The 17177-nt window shown below is 49.8% G+C and overlaps 1 protein-coding gene across 2 annotated transcripts in view; it reads left to right on the forward strand.

The window, feature by feature from the left end:
• The first annotated feature begins 59 nt into the window (after positions 1–59).
• NRBP1 (nuclear receptor binding protein 1) overlaps positions 60–17177 on the forward strand; it is a 34017-nt gene continuing 16899 nt past the window's right edge. For both annotated transcript variants that reach the window (XM_039569761.1, XM_039569762.1), the window contains exons 1-7: positions 60–166; positions 351–570; positions 12638–12760; positions 13152–13253; positions 13343–13432; positions 13903–13943; positions 14999–15093. In XM_039569761.1, the coding sequence (XP_039425695.1) occupies positions 367–570; positions 12638–12760; positions 13152–13253; positions 13343–13432; positions 13903–13943; positions 14999–15093 (655 nt within the window). In that variant the 5' untranslated portion in view covers positions 60–166; positions 351–366. The remainder of the gene's footprint in view (positions 167–350; positions 571–12637; positions 12761–13151; positions 13254–13342; positions 13433–13902; positions 13944–14998; positions 15094–17177) is intronic.

The following is a 17177-nucleotide window of genomic DNA, read 5'->3' on the forward strand; positions in this document are numbered from 1 at the left end:
GTCGTGTGAGGCGCGGCGGAGCTCCGCCCGCCGGCCATTGGCGGGTGCTGACGCGCCACTCGCGGCGCTGATTGGCTGCGGCAGAGGCCCCACCCCGCACGGCGCGTTACGCAGCGCGGCGGTTGCGGCGGGGACGTGCTCGGGACCGGGAGGTGCCGCGGGCCCGGTAAGTGCGTGGCTCCCGCCCCTCGCCCCCCGCCTCGCTCCGGGACCGGCTAGGTCGGGCGCCGCTGGCAGGCCTGGGGCGTGGTCCCGGCTGACAGGCCCGGCGGGCGCGGCCCGGTCCGGCCCGGCGGGCCCCGTCAGGCCTGGCGCCCCACCGCGCCTCACGGACCGCGCCTCTCCCGTAGGGTGTGCGACCGCAGCATGTCGGAGGGCGAGTCCAAGCAGGTGCCCGGCAGCGGCTCCGACCCCAAGCCGGAGCCCGCCTCATCTGGCCCGGGGATGACCTCGGTGTCTGCGCCGGTGACTTCCGCGGCGCCCCCAGAGGAGGAGGAGGAGGAGAGCGAGGACGAGTCCGAGATCCTGGAGGAGTCGCCGTGCGGCCGCTGGCAGAAGCGGCGCGAGGAGGTCAGTGCCGGGGGCCGGTTCCCGGAGCTGGACTGCGGGGGAGCCCGGGCGGGGCCCGGGCGGCCGCTTGTCCCGCCCCGCTCCTCCTGCCACCTGTCCCCGGGATAAGCGCGCCCAAGAGTGGGGGTCCGTCAGGCTCCCGGGAGGCAGGGAGATGGGTGGCCCCTCGCCAGCCGCAGGGCTTCCATTCCTCGGGCCCGGAGCGTCTCGGCTGGGGCGCAGCCAGTGATGTCTTCCCCTGCCGCAGGCCGGTGTCATGGCCAGCTGTTGCTGCTGTGGAGTAGGGAGTGGCTCCGGCACTCCCGGTGTGCATCGCGTTTCACAGATCTTTCGCTCTGGGAATGGTAAAGAGGAATGACTGGATAGTTCTTGGTGTTCACTGGGGAATGTAGATGGTACCTGCTGCCGAGGTGGCCACCTGCTTGGGCCACTTACCCGGTCTCATCAGCTTTTGAATCCTTGCTTTTGGTTTGCTTGGTCGTCTGCAATCAGGATAGAGCAGAGTCAGCTCACACAGGCTTGTTTCTTGGCCTGTCCTACCCGCACCCACTGCTCATTGCATGTGCTGGCAGTGTAGTGTGTAAAGGCACAAGGAGATTAGATCATGTTGTTTGGGACAGATCCTTTTTTCTGCACGTTGCTGGGCTCTGTTTTTCTTCCTAGGGGCTGTCTGCACAAACTGGTTTCTGCTCTGTGCTGGCACAGTGCCCCTGCCCTAGCTGGGCAGGCTGTGCAGCCCTGGCAGGTGCTGACAGTCAGGCAATGTGCTCGCTCCAGCGCTGCGGCACAAGTGCTGATGGGGCTTTTCTCAGCCAAATCAGGGGCTAAGCACAGGGGTTTGTCTGCTTTGTCCACCACTGCAGAAAGGGCAGTGCAAACCCCAGTGGTGGTGAGAGAGTAATTTGTTCTGATGTAAATTTGGAGGTCAAAGTAAGGTCAGGGATTCCCTGCAGTTCTTCACCTTTGCTTGCTGAGAGCTGTCATGGTTTGGTTTAACCTGAGCCAAACGATGGCATGGTGTGGTCAGAATGTGCCTTTTCTGGCAGAGCTCCGTAGATTGGTTACAAATGTAGCTTTAACATTAAAAAAAAAAGTTTCTTTTTCCCCTTTTTTTTAAAGAAGTGTGAAGCTCTGGTTCTGTCCTTCACAATATATTCCATACCTGAAGTGCTTTATCTCTTGCTCTGCACTGAATGGGCACATGCTAGAGAACAAAGCTGGTTTGTGTCATCTTTTCAATGTGTTTTATTTAGTACTGATCATTTTGACACAAAGAGACAAAGGAGTTCCTGCGTTCTCCTACACGACAAGTAAGATTTGGGATGCTCTAGTGTTTTCTTTGGATTTCAGTTCCCCCTCAGCAGAAAAATTAAGGCCCAGACACAAGAAATTCATTGAAATTTTGGTGTAGCTAAATGAGTGTCTTATGGCTTCAGGCTGCCTCTGTGGAGGTCAGAGCTCTGCTCTACCACCACAGGTTGAGGGATGGGCATTGGGGCCATTGCTGAGTGATTTGGGTGAGCTCAGGGCTGCTGCTGAAGCCTTCACTCATCAGGGCTGCACAGATTATTTTCTGACTGGGAGCGGCCTCAGCTGCAGCTGTGACCCTGCAGTGAAATCCTGGCGTGTCTCTGGGTTTCACATGTGAATTTGTGGCTCAATTAGCCCCCAGCTTGTGGAGAGGCTTTTGTTCCCTGAACTGCATGACATCAGACTCTCTTTGCTGTCTTAAGTATTTGGGCTGATCTGCTCTCCGGAGTAAACTCTTGCACTGCAGATGTTGTAACATGAAATTTATTTGGAATAACAACTTTACTTGCTGAGCATCCCAGAGCAGCGTGGCCTTTTTCCCGGGGAGGTGTGACAGCTCAGTCTGCACTGGTTATTCCTGTCAGCGCAGTATTATGAACAGGCTCTTACTCGCTACCCCTCACAGGGAGATGGTGTTACTCTGTGGAAAAAGCATTTGCTAACCTTTCCCCGGTGATGCAATCCCGATCTTTTATTATGGAAGTATCTCCTGGATGTTGGATTAGATGGCACCGTGGAAGCAATGAGACATGATAATCTGGAGAGGAATGGACACATGTGGTTGCAGAGTGAGACAGTATGTTCTGCCTGTGCTCTGGTACTTCCTGTGTGTGACATTCTTTCCTGCTTGCTCCGAGTGCCGAGCTCGGGTGTAGGTTTTGAAGTGTAATGGCCTCGCTTTTTTTAAAAAAAAAGATTGTTTTACCATCCATGAGTGATGAACTCGCTGCAGCAGAAGTGGGGCTGTGCAGACAGTGCAGAGAGGGCCCGTGAGGAGGGAGGAGCGGGCTGGCTGTGAGCCGGGGATGTCGGTGCCTATTTACCGAAACGAGCAGATTTCGGCGGCACGGTGCCCGCGCCGCCGGTCCCGGAACAGTCGTGGGGCGGCAGGACGGCCTGCGCTGGCCATGCCGTCCGTGCACGCCCTGGCCGCCTGCTCCCGATTCGAGGGAAGCGGCCTCAGGCCCTCCCTGGCGCCCCGCGGCCCGACCGGCACCGGCACCGGGACGAGAACCAGGGCCGGCACCGGGGCGGGGCCGGCGGAGCCTGCGGGGCTGTCTCGCCAGCCAATGACAGGCGGCGCGGAGCGTTACATCACCGCCGGCGGCTCCCATTGGCTGTGGCGCGCTCTGGCCGCGCCCCGAGGCGGCCGCACCCGCGGGGCCGGGTCGGGGCCGGGTGCGGGATCCTGGCGGGGCTCTGGGGAGCGCCGTCCGGGCCCAGCCGCCCAGCAGTAGCTGCTGAAGGGAAGATACGGTCATAGCTTAGCTTCAGCCGCCTGGGCTGAACCGTATCTACTAATGAAAATACATTGGTTCACGAGGGGAAATGGTGCTGGGTGCAAGTCTGAGCAGGGAGAGGAGCGGGTGGAGTGCAGCCCTGCAGAAAGGGACCAGAGAGACCCGGGTGCTGGTCAGCAGCATCTCGGCTGCAGCAAGCGTGTGCCTTGGCATCCAGAGGGCAAACCCCGTTCAGGCGGGAGCAGAATGGGAGGGCACAGAATCCCATCCTGGGGCAGTTACACACAGCAGAACCAGATGTTCGTGAGAGGGGATGGTCCCAATATAGGTCTTCTCCCTGGATTCCAGGGTCAGGACACCAGCAAATGGCTCCAAGCTGCATCTAGAGAGGCTCAGACTGGACAAGAGGGAGCATTTCCTTACTGATAGGGTCACACCTACCCCAGGCTTCCTGCAGAGGAGGTCAGTGCCCCAGGCCCATCTGTGTTTGAGGAGTTTGGACAATGTCCAGCATGCTGTGACATAGGCCAGCCCTGATGGGGTTGAGCAGTGGAACCAGGGAATCTGTGTAGGTCCCTTCCAGCTGGCTGTTCTGTATTCTGTATTCTATTCCTGCCTAAACTTCAGATGTAAAAAAGGATTGAGTGTTGAGTTCATTGATTGTAATTCCTCCTAGAAACAGGGAGCTTCTGTAGTGCAAAGAGTCTAATTCCTGTGAAAGTTCAGAGTAGTTTTATTAAAATCTAATACCTCTGTGACATTTTAAACTAAGAACCCTTTTTAACAAGACGGAAAACACTTATGTTCCCCAAATTCCATTTTTTTGTGGAACGTGGAGCAGTACCTGTGGTTCCTGCAGTGTTGTGGACTGTGCTGCTTTCCTCCCAGAGGTGAATCTGGCTCTGGAATTGTGCCCATGTCCCTGGTTGCTTTCCTTACCAGCGCACAGGTGAGGCTTTACAGGGTATCTTGTCCCATGGCTGAAGCACAGGGCAAGGCCTCACAGCATGAGAGCAGGAGTGGTCACAGGACTGATGGGGTCTCCCAGCCTGTGCTCGCCTGGCTCCCTTCTGGTTGCTCTCCCTGACAAACCAACCCCTCTCTTTCTGCTGTTCTGCAGTAACACTCCATTTCCTTCTTGAAGGCAGCATGCATGCATAACTTACTTTTCTTGGGTTGTCCGAATATCTTGAGAATTATCTGCTGTGCCTCCTAGGAATAAAAACTTCCTAATGGAGCAGGATTGCAGCACCGCATTAGCAGGTCAGGTTTAGCCTCCTGAAGCTGGCTAGTGGTGAACCTGAAACTGAGAGCTTTGTGCCTCCTGTCCCTGGAAGCTACATGGATGACATATAACATAACTGTAGGAAAAGTTGTGCTCTGCTGCAGCAGAATCGTTATTTTCAACCCAGTGTTATGGTGTTTGGCTTGGCAAGCTCATGTGGGTAGGAGAGGCTCAACCCTTCCTAGATGGGGATGTCCTGTGTATGATAGCTGTCTATTGACCAAGTTTCTTCATGTACCTTTTCTGGGGAGGAAAGCACTGTGTGACTGTGTAAGCCAAAACTTTATGAGAAGTATTTTGTTGACATCTTTGTAGTATACTTTAGTAAGAAGGAATCTGTGTCATGCTGTCAGTGTGGGCACAAGCAGGTCCCCTTTTGGGGGCATGTGTGAGTGTGTCTGTCAAGGTGAAGAGGGCAAAGGCCCGACAGGCCTGGGTGGGTCTGGCTGCTTCTTCTGTAGGCTCATCACGGGGTACATCCTGGGGTGGTGCTGTTCTCATCAAGTGCTGCTGCGCTCTCCAGCGCAAGAGACTTTACAAGAACGTGAAGCCTGGCACTGAGAGCAGAAGAGGGAGAAAATGGGAGAATGAGCACTGGTCTCTGCTTAAATACCTTTGCCCTTTCCCAGAGAATATGCCAGGCTGCTCAAGAGCAGTGGGGGAACCTTGTGCTGTTCTTGCAGCCCTGCTCGTGTCCTGTCTGTCGTCTGGAAACTCATCCCAGTGCTGATCATGCTGTCCTGCGCTGATGGCAGGCACAGGGGTTGTGCATCTGTTCCACAGATTCTGAAGTGTTGAGGAGGATTTTTAGGGTGGCTGAAGGTGACGTTTCAGTTCCTGATAGCCATCAGTGACTTTGTGGCTGATCGTTGTTCTGTGGCTGATGTATTAGTAACTCATTTGCAACTCAGCTGCTGGACTTTCCCCTGCTGCACTTTCCATGTTCTGCCCCACTTCAGTGACTGCTGAGATCAAGAGGTTCGTTTCTGCCTTATCTCTGGGCACAGGCCTCATGTGTCAGTATGGCTGGGCATGCAGCAGTTGCCATGTTGAATAATTCTTGTTTTTCTGTCTGGGATTTTTCACTGTCAGGTAGCTAGATGAGAGCTGCAGCCCTTCACAGCTGCCCTTACAATGGCGTGCAGACTACGACAGGGTGGTGGATGGAGTTCTGTGTGGCTCTCGGTGTCAGGTCAGGAGCAGAACTCAGGGAGCAGAGTTTGAGACGGTATGCACCTGTGCATGTGAGTCCCATCTTGCTGTTCTTCACTGGATACTGGAAGTTCAAAAAATTAATTCAGGTAGCACACTGCCGTTAGTTTGGTTCTCTTTTTTCTATGGAAGGTCTGTCTGTCATTTGGACTGGCACTTCCCAGCTGTTGATGGCTGGAGTTACAGTTGGATTTCAGTGCTCAGGCTTACAGATGCTCTCAATCTATGCTGTAACTATCCAGTGTTAAGAAAAGAGCTGTGATTCATGAGGACCTGAACTCAGAGAGACGGGAAATGAAACCCTGAGTCTGCTGCATCTTTATCTCTTTGTTGTCATCTCACTTCTGGGGGGAGTCTCAGTTGCTTGAATAATTTTTCATCTGAAGGCAGTTGGTGACTTTTCTACTTCTGGATTTACATTTCTTCAAGGGGACAGAGTGCAGGATTCTTGGAGAAAAAATGCTAACAGACTGAGTGTTTGGATTCTGGGATGCTGGAGTCTGGTTTTCTCAGCCTCTGTTGTGACTGGAAAGAAACTTGCTGAGGTAGTAAAAGATAAGCACCAGTCCTCCAAGCAAGCTGGTGCTTAGAGGGCTGCCAGCTCCCTGACAGGCTTTGACAATGGATCTGGTTTTTTTCCAGTTGGTGGAGGAAACTAATCACATGCTGTAATTTTTATAGTGTTCCTTGACCATAGGGAAGGCATTAAGAAGAAGGGAGTATATGAGGTCTTTTAACATTTTTATTGATTCATGCGGGGGCTTCCTGATAAATGAACCCTTGGGATGTGCCAGAATCAGCTGAGGGGCACTTCAGGGTGCAGAGGGGACTGAGCTTTTGTCACAGCCCTGTTCTGTCCTTGCTCACAGGCTGTGACGGACAGCTGGCACTCACTCCTTGCAGCAGTGGCTGGAGCAGGAGTGGCTGGCTGCTGCTCTCCCAGCGTTCCTGGGAGGCTGGAGGTGGTGGTCACACTCTGGCTGCCTGCAACCGAGGGATGGAGTTCTCTCTGCATTCCTTACAGAACTGTTCTAAAAATACTGTGGTCTGTGCAGCAGCACCAAAGCCTTCCCTTGTCAGCCCTCTGTCTTGGGAAGCCCAGGCAGCGATCGTGGTGTCCTGACAGCTGCCACAGGTTTGGTGGAGCTTAGGCTTGGGAAGAAGCTTCCTGCTGGGCCAGGAGAGGGGGGAGGCCATTTGCTGGCTCTGACTCCAGAACCTGCCTGTAGGGAGGCTGCGTGGCAAATTGTGATGGACAGAGGCACAGCCAGACATAGGTTAGCTGTGGAAGCATGGTGATTTTCAAGAATCCCATGGTACCATGGATGACAGGCATAGCTGTATCCTGTTTCTCTTTATCAGTGCTCAGGAAAAATCCCATTTCAGGTGTCTAGTACCTGTCTCCCAGGCCCTCTGTCTCTGCAAAATCTGACCCCAAGACCTCTTGTCCCAACTTTCTGGCTATTCTGGCATGAAGTTTGCTTGCAGATATGTGTGCTTGCCTGTGCACATACATTGAGATTGAGAAGCACATTGGCACAGAAAATAGTTTGAAAAATAGTTTAACAAAAAGACAGTACAGGTGATGGTGACCAGGCTCAGGGCTTGGCTTGAGACTCATCTTGATCATTCTTTTTCCACACTTTCGGAACTTCCCTCAAACATCCCATGAATAGTGTACCCAAATATTCTTATTCCATCTCAAAATTACCCATAATCTCACCTTGAAGCCATTTTTACTTCTGACATCTTAAGGCAGTCAACTTTGCAATTTATATATGTGTCAAGATCAGGTATTCATAGTCCTCTTTAAAATACGATGTTTGCTGACTTCATTGCCTGCTTTCTCCAGTATTACCAGAAAACATTAAATAATCACTTTTCATTAGTGTTTCATGTGGCTTCAGGGATTGTTTCCAAGACTGGTACTTCCACAGTATACCAATTTTTATGGCATTTTCTGTTCAGTGTACTGATCTTTCAACCCCTCCTGTGTGATTGATGTTATTCAGAGTTGCCTGCAGTGATTTGAAGATCTCTCTGCCAAGTGAAAGTATCACTGAAGAACAGGATGGGCTATAGCAGACTGGGAGTAGCTTCCATGGAGTTTATCCTGTCTGGTTTTCCCTCTCTCCTTGGAGTTTTCACACTGCTGGCACTCATCTGAACTTACTGCCCCAGTGCAGTTACCAGAACTTTCCTGATGAACTTCTGTCTGAATGGGCTTATTTACAGATATTGGGTTTTCTTCCACACTTGCTTATTTATTTTGCTGTGCTGTTTCTGTTTCCCTTTGGGAGTTAGGGGTGAAGAATCATTGCCTCTTCCTCCTTCTATAGACCAGTTCGGTATGACTGAGCTCTGAGACTCCACTGGATTGCTTGTTTGTTTTGAAGCACCAAGTGAGACTGAGCGCTTGTCCCTTTGGTCTTGCATTAGGCAATTTGTATGCATTTCTGGTATCCATTAAATAGGGGGAATGTTGCCTGTCTCCCTGTGGGATACTCGGCACTGGTGGGGCTGCACCTCAAGTCCTGGGGTCAGTTCTGGGCCCCTCCCAACAAGAGAGACATTGAGGGACTGGAGCATGTCCAGGGAAGAGAACAGAGCCAGGGAAGAGGCTGGAGCCCCAGGAGCGGCTGAGAGAGCTGGGGGTGGTTTCAGCCTGGAGAAAAGAGGGCTCAGGGGAATCTTATCACTCTCTACATCTCCCCAACAGGAGGCTGCAGCCAGGTGAGGGTTGGACTCTGCTTCCAGGAAACAAGGGACAGGACAAGTAGAAATGGCCTCAAGGTGGGCCAGGGGAGGTTCAGGTTGGGTATTAGGGAAAATTCCTTCCCTGAAAGATTTGTCCAGCCTTCAAACAGGCTGGCCAGGGCAGGGGTGGAGTCCCCATCCCTGGAGGTATTTAAAAGCTGTATGGATGTGGCACTTTGCGACATGGGTTAGTGGTGGCCTTGGTAGTGCTGGGGGAATGGCTGGACTCAATCTGAGAGCGCTTTTCCAATCTCAGTGACTGTATCCTGAGAAGTGCTGCTTCTGTTCAAAGGACTTTAACTCCTGTCATACTTTTGTGTTTTTGTAAACTGCTGATATACTGCCTGGGGAGTTACCTGGCGGGAATTTGTACTTAGGTCTGTCCTGCAGTGTGTTGTTTAGCCAGAACTGTCAGAGTGCTTTTGGAGAGGCTGGATAGCCACTGGGTGACAGCCTGTAGAATGGTGGTGTGACACCATGCAGTGGTTCAAAACTTGCCCCTTTTCCTGCAGAGCAGATGCAGGAGGGGCCTGGGCTCCGTGCAGGGTGTCCTGGCTCCCAGCGGGGCTCAGCTGTGCGGGTCAGCACAGAGCAGGACCCACGGGAAGTGACAGAGACACGTCCTGTCAGTGCCTAAAGGATGTGTCAGCTTTTGGCTCGGGTCTCAGCACAGCATCTCCTGAACAGGTGCAGTGAAGTTACGAGCGAGGGAGAGCTTCAACACATGGAGGACTTTTAACCCTGTCTTTAAATGGTCCGGACGTGTCCATTGGGTTAACAACTAACTTCTTGCTAATGTGTTTGATCTTGTTACTTGTTGCAGCGTGTCTGGAAAAACCAGTTATTATATTGCTGATGGTCAGATTGTCTTTTCCTTACAGTTAAGTTGCTGCATGAGGTGGTCTGTACAGCCATGGTAATAATCAATACCTTCCTTTCCTTGCCACTGTTAAATTACGCTGGCTGTTTTAATTTTCTTGTTGAATTAAAGCCTTTCAGGCATTTTACTACCATGACTACAATTGGCAAGGCCAATGTGCCAGTTTAATTAAAACATGAAGTAGGATTGTTTCTTTCTTTGTTGGATTTCTTTTCCCTTTGCCTGCAGTAGACCTGGCATTCCTTATTGTGTTACATTCCGGATTAGCCTCAGATCCCAGAGAGCCCTTTTTGTTCAGTTTCTGTTGGTAAATTTGCTGCTTTTTGTTTCCCCACAGCTCAAGGAGAAGCTGAGCTCCTCATGGCCCAGCTGCTGGCTCTGGTGGTCTCTTATCTCTAGTCCCAGCTGTTTGCCAGGTGATTGGGCAGAGCTTTCACATTTCTCTGGCCTAAACAAGTGGTCAGGGAAACTGGTTAATGTATTCATGCTACTCTGAACCAGACCTGGGGCTTCTTGTGAGGGTCTGGCCTGGTGTGCTGCCACTCCTCAGCTCTTTTTCAATGTGCAGGTCTATTCTGTGCTGATATCCTAGTTATTGTGGACTTTTCCCCAGTTTTTATACCCTTATTTTCTACACTTTAAATCATTGCTGTCACTTGTGATTCAGGCTGTATTTATTTTTTGTTTAATTGACAGATCATGTGAGCTACGGAATGTCTCTCCAAAAGTCTGTGTTCTTTCAGCAACAGATACACAGATGTTTGAGAGCTATAGAAAAAATACGTGTTGGACAATGGAATAACCGTCCAGAGGGAAATTTAACTTCCAAACTGTTTTTCCCTTAGAGCTGTTGTATCAGTCCACCCATACTCCTTTAAGTAATTCACTTGAAATTCTTCTTGAGTTTCCTTGCCTCCTGTTTACATGGACTCAGAGCTGTGTTGGTACTTTTGTAGTCTGGAACTGCTTCCTCTGCTGTGCTGCAGAAATTCAGGCTAAGCTGGGCTCACGTCACTTCCTCCCTCAGAGTGTAAAAGCTGCCTAGTCTGGGGCTGTCTGGGACAAACACCAGAGTAATACATTATCTCAATGCTTTCATGAGGGTTTAGGATTCTGCTTTGCCGAGCATGGAGAGGGATGTGGGATAGGGATTTGGCAAGCAGGAGGAATCTGCTGTTGCCTTTCAGTTGTCTGTCTGCATTTTTCCCCTTTTATTCTTCTCCCCAAGTGTAGAATCTCCTGAGAAACAGTATTGCCATCGGTGATGTCAGCTGGGTTTTGTGTCTTGAGTCATATCTGGTGCTCTGGAATATTGCCTATGAGTCATGGAAATCATTTACGCTTGAGGAGCTTGGCCAGGACTGGGAGATGTGACAAGTCCACAGCCCCAGCTGCATTATTGGGGCAGATTTTGAGTAGTTGCTAGTACTTGAGGACTTACTCAATCCAGTAAAGCTGGAGGCCTTTCAAGAGAGGGCCTTTAACTGTTGGACTCCGTGATTTAGATGTCTTTTCCAACCTTGATGTTTCTGTGTACAGGCAGCAAGTGGGACAGAGGAAGAGAATCCAAAGGGATGAAGGGATACAAGGGCACTGAGTGTCGGTGTGGTGGCTGTTATCTTGTCCTTGCACTGCTTACACACACCTGCCTTTCTGCTGCCTCGGGCTTCTTCAAACTTCCCTGAAGTTAAAGCCTTTTGCCATTCAGCTTTAGTAATTGTACTGGGCAATTTTATGCTGCTGTCATCCCTAAGATACTGCTTATTCTCAAATTTGAAGGAATAAATGTTCTATCCTTAATTATTTTTATTCCTTCAGCTTCCTTTAATGATGAAACATAACGGCCCTGGCCTGTTGGTATCAGTACGCGTGTATATACATATATATATATATACATATATATATAATATCAAGTTTTTAAGATGAATGTGAACATCTTCCTAAACCAAATCTCAGTCCTTTCACCCCTCAGTTATGTAGGCGGCTCAAGTAGAAGGAAGTGGGGTGGTTCATACTCAGCTGTCACCTCCTGTGATGGTTTTCCATAGGTAACCTCTGTAGCTCAGGCTCTTCTTATGTAATTATGGCCTGTATCCCTTATTCCTGCCTGTGCCACACCTTGCAGTTGCTTGTGTCATACTCATTTACTGCTCAGTTGCCAGAGAAGTCTGTATCATGGTTTTGCTGTGCTTGGCGTCATTTGTCACTGCAGTGTGTCGCCTGCAGTGTCAGGGTATTGAATGTCATCGGGCCTGTTCACATTCCCTTGGGAGATCATAAGGAGTCCCACCTGTACTGGTGGCCTGTCACTCTGTATTGTCAGGCTGCTGAAGGAGTAGAATGGGATAGAGTTGTTCGGCTGGAATGATGAAATTGGGTAAATTTGATCATGTGAATGCTGCAAATACATCTTTGAATGCTGCTACATATCTGAAGAAAAACAGTGTTATGGAAAACTTTGCTGCTGGGAGCAGGGTTCACCTCTGATCTCTGCAGGTCTTTCAGCCTTATGTCCTCCCACAGCCCTTGCCATTCTCATGCCAGGCTCTAAACTCTCAATTCCCTCCCCTTACCTTGCTGCTTTCTAAGTGTTCATCTGTGTCTTTAATATTTGGTGTGGATGTACTTGTGCTGGGTCAATGTTTACAATTATTAACTAAAGAAATTACTGTAGTGATTTCTCTTGTGTTGGTTCCCACCTCTGAACCTGCAGCTTTCCCCTTATTCCTGTCTGCTTTGATTGAGTTTCAGGTATCATCACCTTTCAGAGGATTCCTCCACAAAGTTGGATCTGAGTTCTTGAGACATTTCTCTATCCCTTTGGTATGGTTGGAGTGGGTTTTTTGTGTTGGAATGAACTACAGGTATCCTAAACCATGAAAATCTAATATATTGTTGGCAGAAGGCGGCTTTGCTAAAACACAGTGTTTGTGCACAAGAGGTTTTCCCACTGGTATGCTCAGGACTTGCTGCTCACATGGCCTACAGTGACTCATGTTTTGGGTATGCCCTGCTCCAAGATACGTGTGTAAATCCTGTCCTGGAATTCTCATTTAATTAAAAGCTAATGAGCAGAGTTCATAATTCTCCTATGAGTGCTGCGTGGCAATGATCTGGTCTTGCTGGCTTAGAGCTCACAGGTCTCTCCACCCTTCCCTCCAGGTGAACCAGCGCAATGTCCCGGGGATTGACAGTGCCTACCTGGCCATGGATACGGAGGAAGGTGTGGAAGTTGTTTGGAATGAAGTTCAGTTTTCTGAGCGGAAGAACTTTAAGCTTCAAGAAGTAAGTTGATGTATTTCCCATCAGGATGTGAGAAACATACCTTGCCCTAGGGTGGGATTATGGATACTGGGGATTTTTTGTGTGGACTATTGGCTGGGTTTGGAGTGCTGTGATGTCCAAATGTAGCAAATTTGGCTTAAGCCTGGCCTGTACAGGAAATGTACTGGAAAGCTGTTGTGCTATTTCCATGAGCTCTTGTATTCATTTAGACGTGGCAATCAAACCTCACTCCGCTGAGATGCGGTGCAGAAGGAAATGGGATGCTGCCTGTTCTTAGCATAGGGGCTTGACATACATGTTGGTGTTTGAGGGGACCAAGACCCAAGAAGAAAGAAGGATATAGGTTGGTGTGGTCTCTGATGTGACGTGTCTTTGTCTTTCTGATGTTAAGGAAAAAGTTAAAGCAGTGTTTGACAACTTAATTCAGCTGGATCATCTCAACATTGTGAAGTTCCACAAATACTGGGCTGATGTGAAAGAGAACAAGGCCAGGGTAAGTGCAGCCATCAGGCTGTTGGGTTCTCATTTTGTGTTGTTAGGTAATTGGCAAGGTGGAGGGTAATGTGTCCTACTGCCCCGCAGGTGATCTTCATCACTGAGTACATGTCTTCAGGGAGCTTGAAACAGTTCTTGAAGAAGACAAAGAAAAACCACAAAACTATGAATGAAAAGGTAACTCTTTTTTCCTGTATGACCATATTCCTTTAGAGCCATCAGCCCCTGGAAAGCCCTTTCAGCAGAGGATCCCAGTGAGAACTGGTGATAACACATTGCTGCAGTTCCCCCGTGTCCCTGTAACCTAGTTCAGCTGCAGGTTCTCTGGGACAGCAGTTCTGTGCTGGTTGCTTTACTGCCAGTAGCTCTGCAGCTTCTAAGGTGTGGTGTGACAAGCATGTCCCTTTCCAGGGGCCCTCACAGTAAAGGAGGAAGGTGCCTGTGCATGGGAGACTCTGAAGGACAGGTGTTTTTCTGCACCCATGGGAATATGTAGAAACAAGCTGACCATAAGAGTACTGATTCTTTACACCTGCACTGAGTAAAAGCTGGAGTGTGTATTTCTTCCTACGAGTGGGTTGTGAATCACAGAACTACAGATTAGCTCCTTGTGGATGATTTTTATCCTTTTCCTCTTGTGTCTGCAGGCTTGGAAGCGATGGTGTACCCAGATCCTCTCTGCTCTCAGGTATGTGGGGTACTGACCTTGAGATCCCAGCAATCTGGACTGATGTGCCAGTGAGTGTGGCAGTTAAGTATTAGGGAGCTCTCCAGAGTATCCAGCTTTATAACCCAGGTTTCACCATGGTTAGGAGCATCTTGCAAAGATGACTGGGAAATCAAGTTCCATGTGAGAGGACTGAGAAAAACTTCTGTAGTGTTGGCAGGCTGCAGCCCTTTTGCAGGCAGTGGATTCATGGATATTGAGGCATGGTGTTGTTAGATGTGTGTGTACATTTCTTGATGATGCAGATCTTCTGCAGCCATCTTAGCTCAATACAGCTTAGTAGAATGTGTTTTGGGTTTTAAAAACTCTGTTCCACCTGAGCTAGAGTTGATGAGTAGCTAATTAGAACCTTAGAAAAACAATAGCCTGGGTGACAGAGCATGGCTTTCACTCCATAGAGAAAACTGGTGTCATTTGGCCAAATTACAGCTGTTGGTGAATAGCTGGGGTTCTGATAAGCTTCTGGGAGCTGACTGTCCTCATTTGTGCTAGCTGCTAACATAAACCTAAGGCAGAGTGAGATGCAAAAACAGAGTGTACCTGGGACCCAGCACTGAAAAGCTGTATTTGTTTCTGCTGGCAAACGTGCCCAGTTGTGTGTTTATAGCACTAAGTGCCTCTTTGGTCCCCTCTGTGTAGGGACAGAGTAAGGCTCTGATATTTTTGGTATGAAGTTGTAACCCTTTTAGAATCCATTCAGCAGTACTGGCTTGGATGAAATTGTGTCTTTACCTGTGGTACCCTGAGTTTCTTGGGAACTGATCAGAGAAAGCTTTCTGTTCCCCCCCCCCCCCCCACCCCGTTCTGGAGATTGATCATTAGAGACAATTCCTATTTATTCCTGGTTCTCACCTAGCTAGAGGCTGATGTACAGTCATGGAATTGTACCTCCCGGCTACTGTAAATCCCTGGCATGTGCCCTTTGCTCTCCTGTTCTCTTCTGATGTTTCTTGAGATGGGAAGGGGTGAAGGGAGGGATTCAAGGCCTTGACTAGTGCTTTGTTCTGCATCTCCAGCTACCTCCACTCCTGTGATCCCCCCATCATTCACGGCAACCTGACCTGTGACACCATCTTCATCCAGCACAACGGACTGATCAAAATTGGGTCAGGTAATGCTTGCTGGGGGTTCCCCTGCCTGTCAGACAGACTGCCCAAACAGAAAAAGGCATCTACTCCTTTCCAGGTTCCCTGGCATGATAGGCATGTGTGTACATGTGCTTGTCCACATCAGATGTGCCAGAGACTGGGAGCAGAATTCACTGGTGATTGGAGCCTTGTCAGGTGCAGGAAAGACTGATACTGGGATACTGTTTGCCTTTTAGCCTCTTCTTTAATGTTGTGTCTCAAGGGGCTGACCCAGGAAACGATGCTGAAACTGTGAAGTTTTGTAGGCACATCATCTGTGGGTTTTTATGTTAATACACACGGAGTTCTCCTCCCAGCACTGTGGAGCTTTGGGAGCTGCCTGGGGAGCTGTGTCCATGAGGGCCACGAGAGTGCTGCTTGTAGCAACCCGCGTTTATAATAAAGTGGACAGGCTGTGACTGCAGCAAGCAGTTTGTCCTGACATCCTTACCCAGTATCCCTCCTGTGGGCCTGCCTTCAGGCTGCTGAGCTGCCCTGCACCTGACTGGCACAGACATGCCCTGCTTGGGCAGCCACCCTGTGTGGAAATGGTTTATTTCATAAGTAAGCAGTGATGTTCCTGGCAGTGCAATGCATCCTTGCATGCTCTGTTTTTTCCTGCTATTCCCATGTCTCTAAAAATCTGTCTGCAGTCAGGATGCATTACGTCACACCTTGACATGACCTTTCAAGGGACAGCTTTGCTACCTGTTGTTCAACTTCTGCAAGTATTCTCGATCTGAGGAGTAGGTCTTTGTTTTCCTGGAGTTGTTGTCTATGTGAGTTCTGCTTTGATGTGGCAATGTACAGGGAAAGAGGCTCTGCATCACCTGTCATCCAGAAATAGCCTCTCCATCAGCTGCAGACCTGTGGCTTTTCTTCCCATCAAAGAACTCCTACGTTGTTGCTTTGTTCCAGAATTGGGGTAGCAGATTTGTGCATGTACCAGGGAGACAGGGTCATGGCAGGAGGAGCACTCTGCCCCCGACCTGCCTGTAAACTTGGGGACTTGCTCTTCACACAGACTGATGTCATTGTGTCATCACACAGACTTTGTCCCAAGTGGGAGAAATTTCCAGGAGTGTGTACATCTAGTACCTGTATGCTGGCAAACTCCCTGGCATTCAGTTCAGACTGATGGGAAGACTTGAGTACTCAAGAAATCATCTTTTTTAGTGTACTTTCAAAGTATCATGCAGCTGCCATCTTTCTGCAGGGCAGCCAGTGCTGTCTGTAAAACCAAACTCATGGAGCTTGCATTGGAGCCATGGCTTTCACCAGAGGGAGATCCTGCAGGTCATTAGACCTGCTGTGCCCAGAGCATGCAACTCCAGTGGTGCATTCAGAGGCTGTGTAGAAGGAAGATGGCTCTTCAGGTGTGGGGTACAAATGGTGGCCTCAGCACAGTTACACCTTTGCTTCCTACAGTTTTATAGAGCTTTGCTTCTGTCAGGTGCAGCAGGAGGGACATGGCGGTCACACGCGTGTGCTCATGCCAGGAGTAGTGGGTGTCTGTGCTGTTACAGCTGCAGGATGTGCTGGAGTGTGTGCAGCTGCAGCGCTCAAATGCAGCTGTTCCTGAGCAGACCTCTCTGTTCCATAGCTGTGGGCTGCCTGGCCCACCTCATGTTCAGAAGTGAAGTGATTTATCTGGAAGATTCTGGTCCTTTCCTAAATTAAAAAAGGAGGTGAGTGCAAGTGGACTTGTGGTCAGAAGAGGAATTCTCCAGATGGGAAAGCTGTGGCTCCAGTGCAGGCTGGAATTAGAGTTGGCAGTGTTGCAGGATGTATCCTGTTCCTGCAGTGCCCACCCAACCAGAAGAGGCAAAGCTACATCGCCAGGACTGCTGGTTGTGTTGGAGCTTGGGCCTTTCTCCCTGGCACTGCTGCCTTCACAGTGCCAGATGGGCTGGGTTTGAGTTTGGGCCCTGGAATGACAGTTGCTCCAGGGTCACTGACAATGCCAGACATAAGTTTGCTGCTTCCTGTCCTTATTCGGTACAGCTGGCTGGTATCTGAGCATTTCCCTGTGTTTACTTAAAAGCAGCAGGGCAGTAGTTTCTATGGA

The sequence above is a fragment of the Corvus cornix genome, chromosome 3, assembly GCF_000738735.6.
Source record: "Corvus cornix cornix isolate S_Up_H32 chromosome 3, ASM73873v5, whole genome shotgun sequence".
Classification (NCBI taxonomy): domain Eukaryota; kingdom Metazoa; phylum Chordata; class Aves; order Passeriformes; family Corvidae; genus Corvus; species Corvus cornix.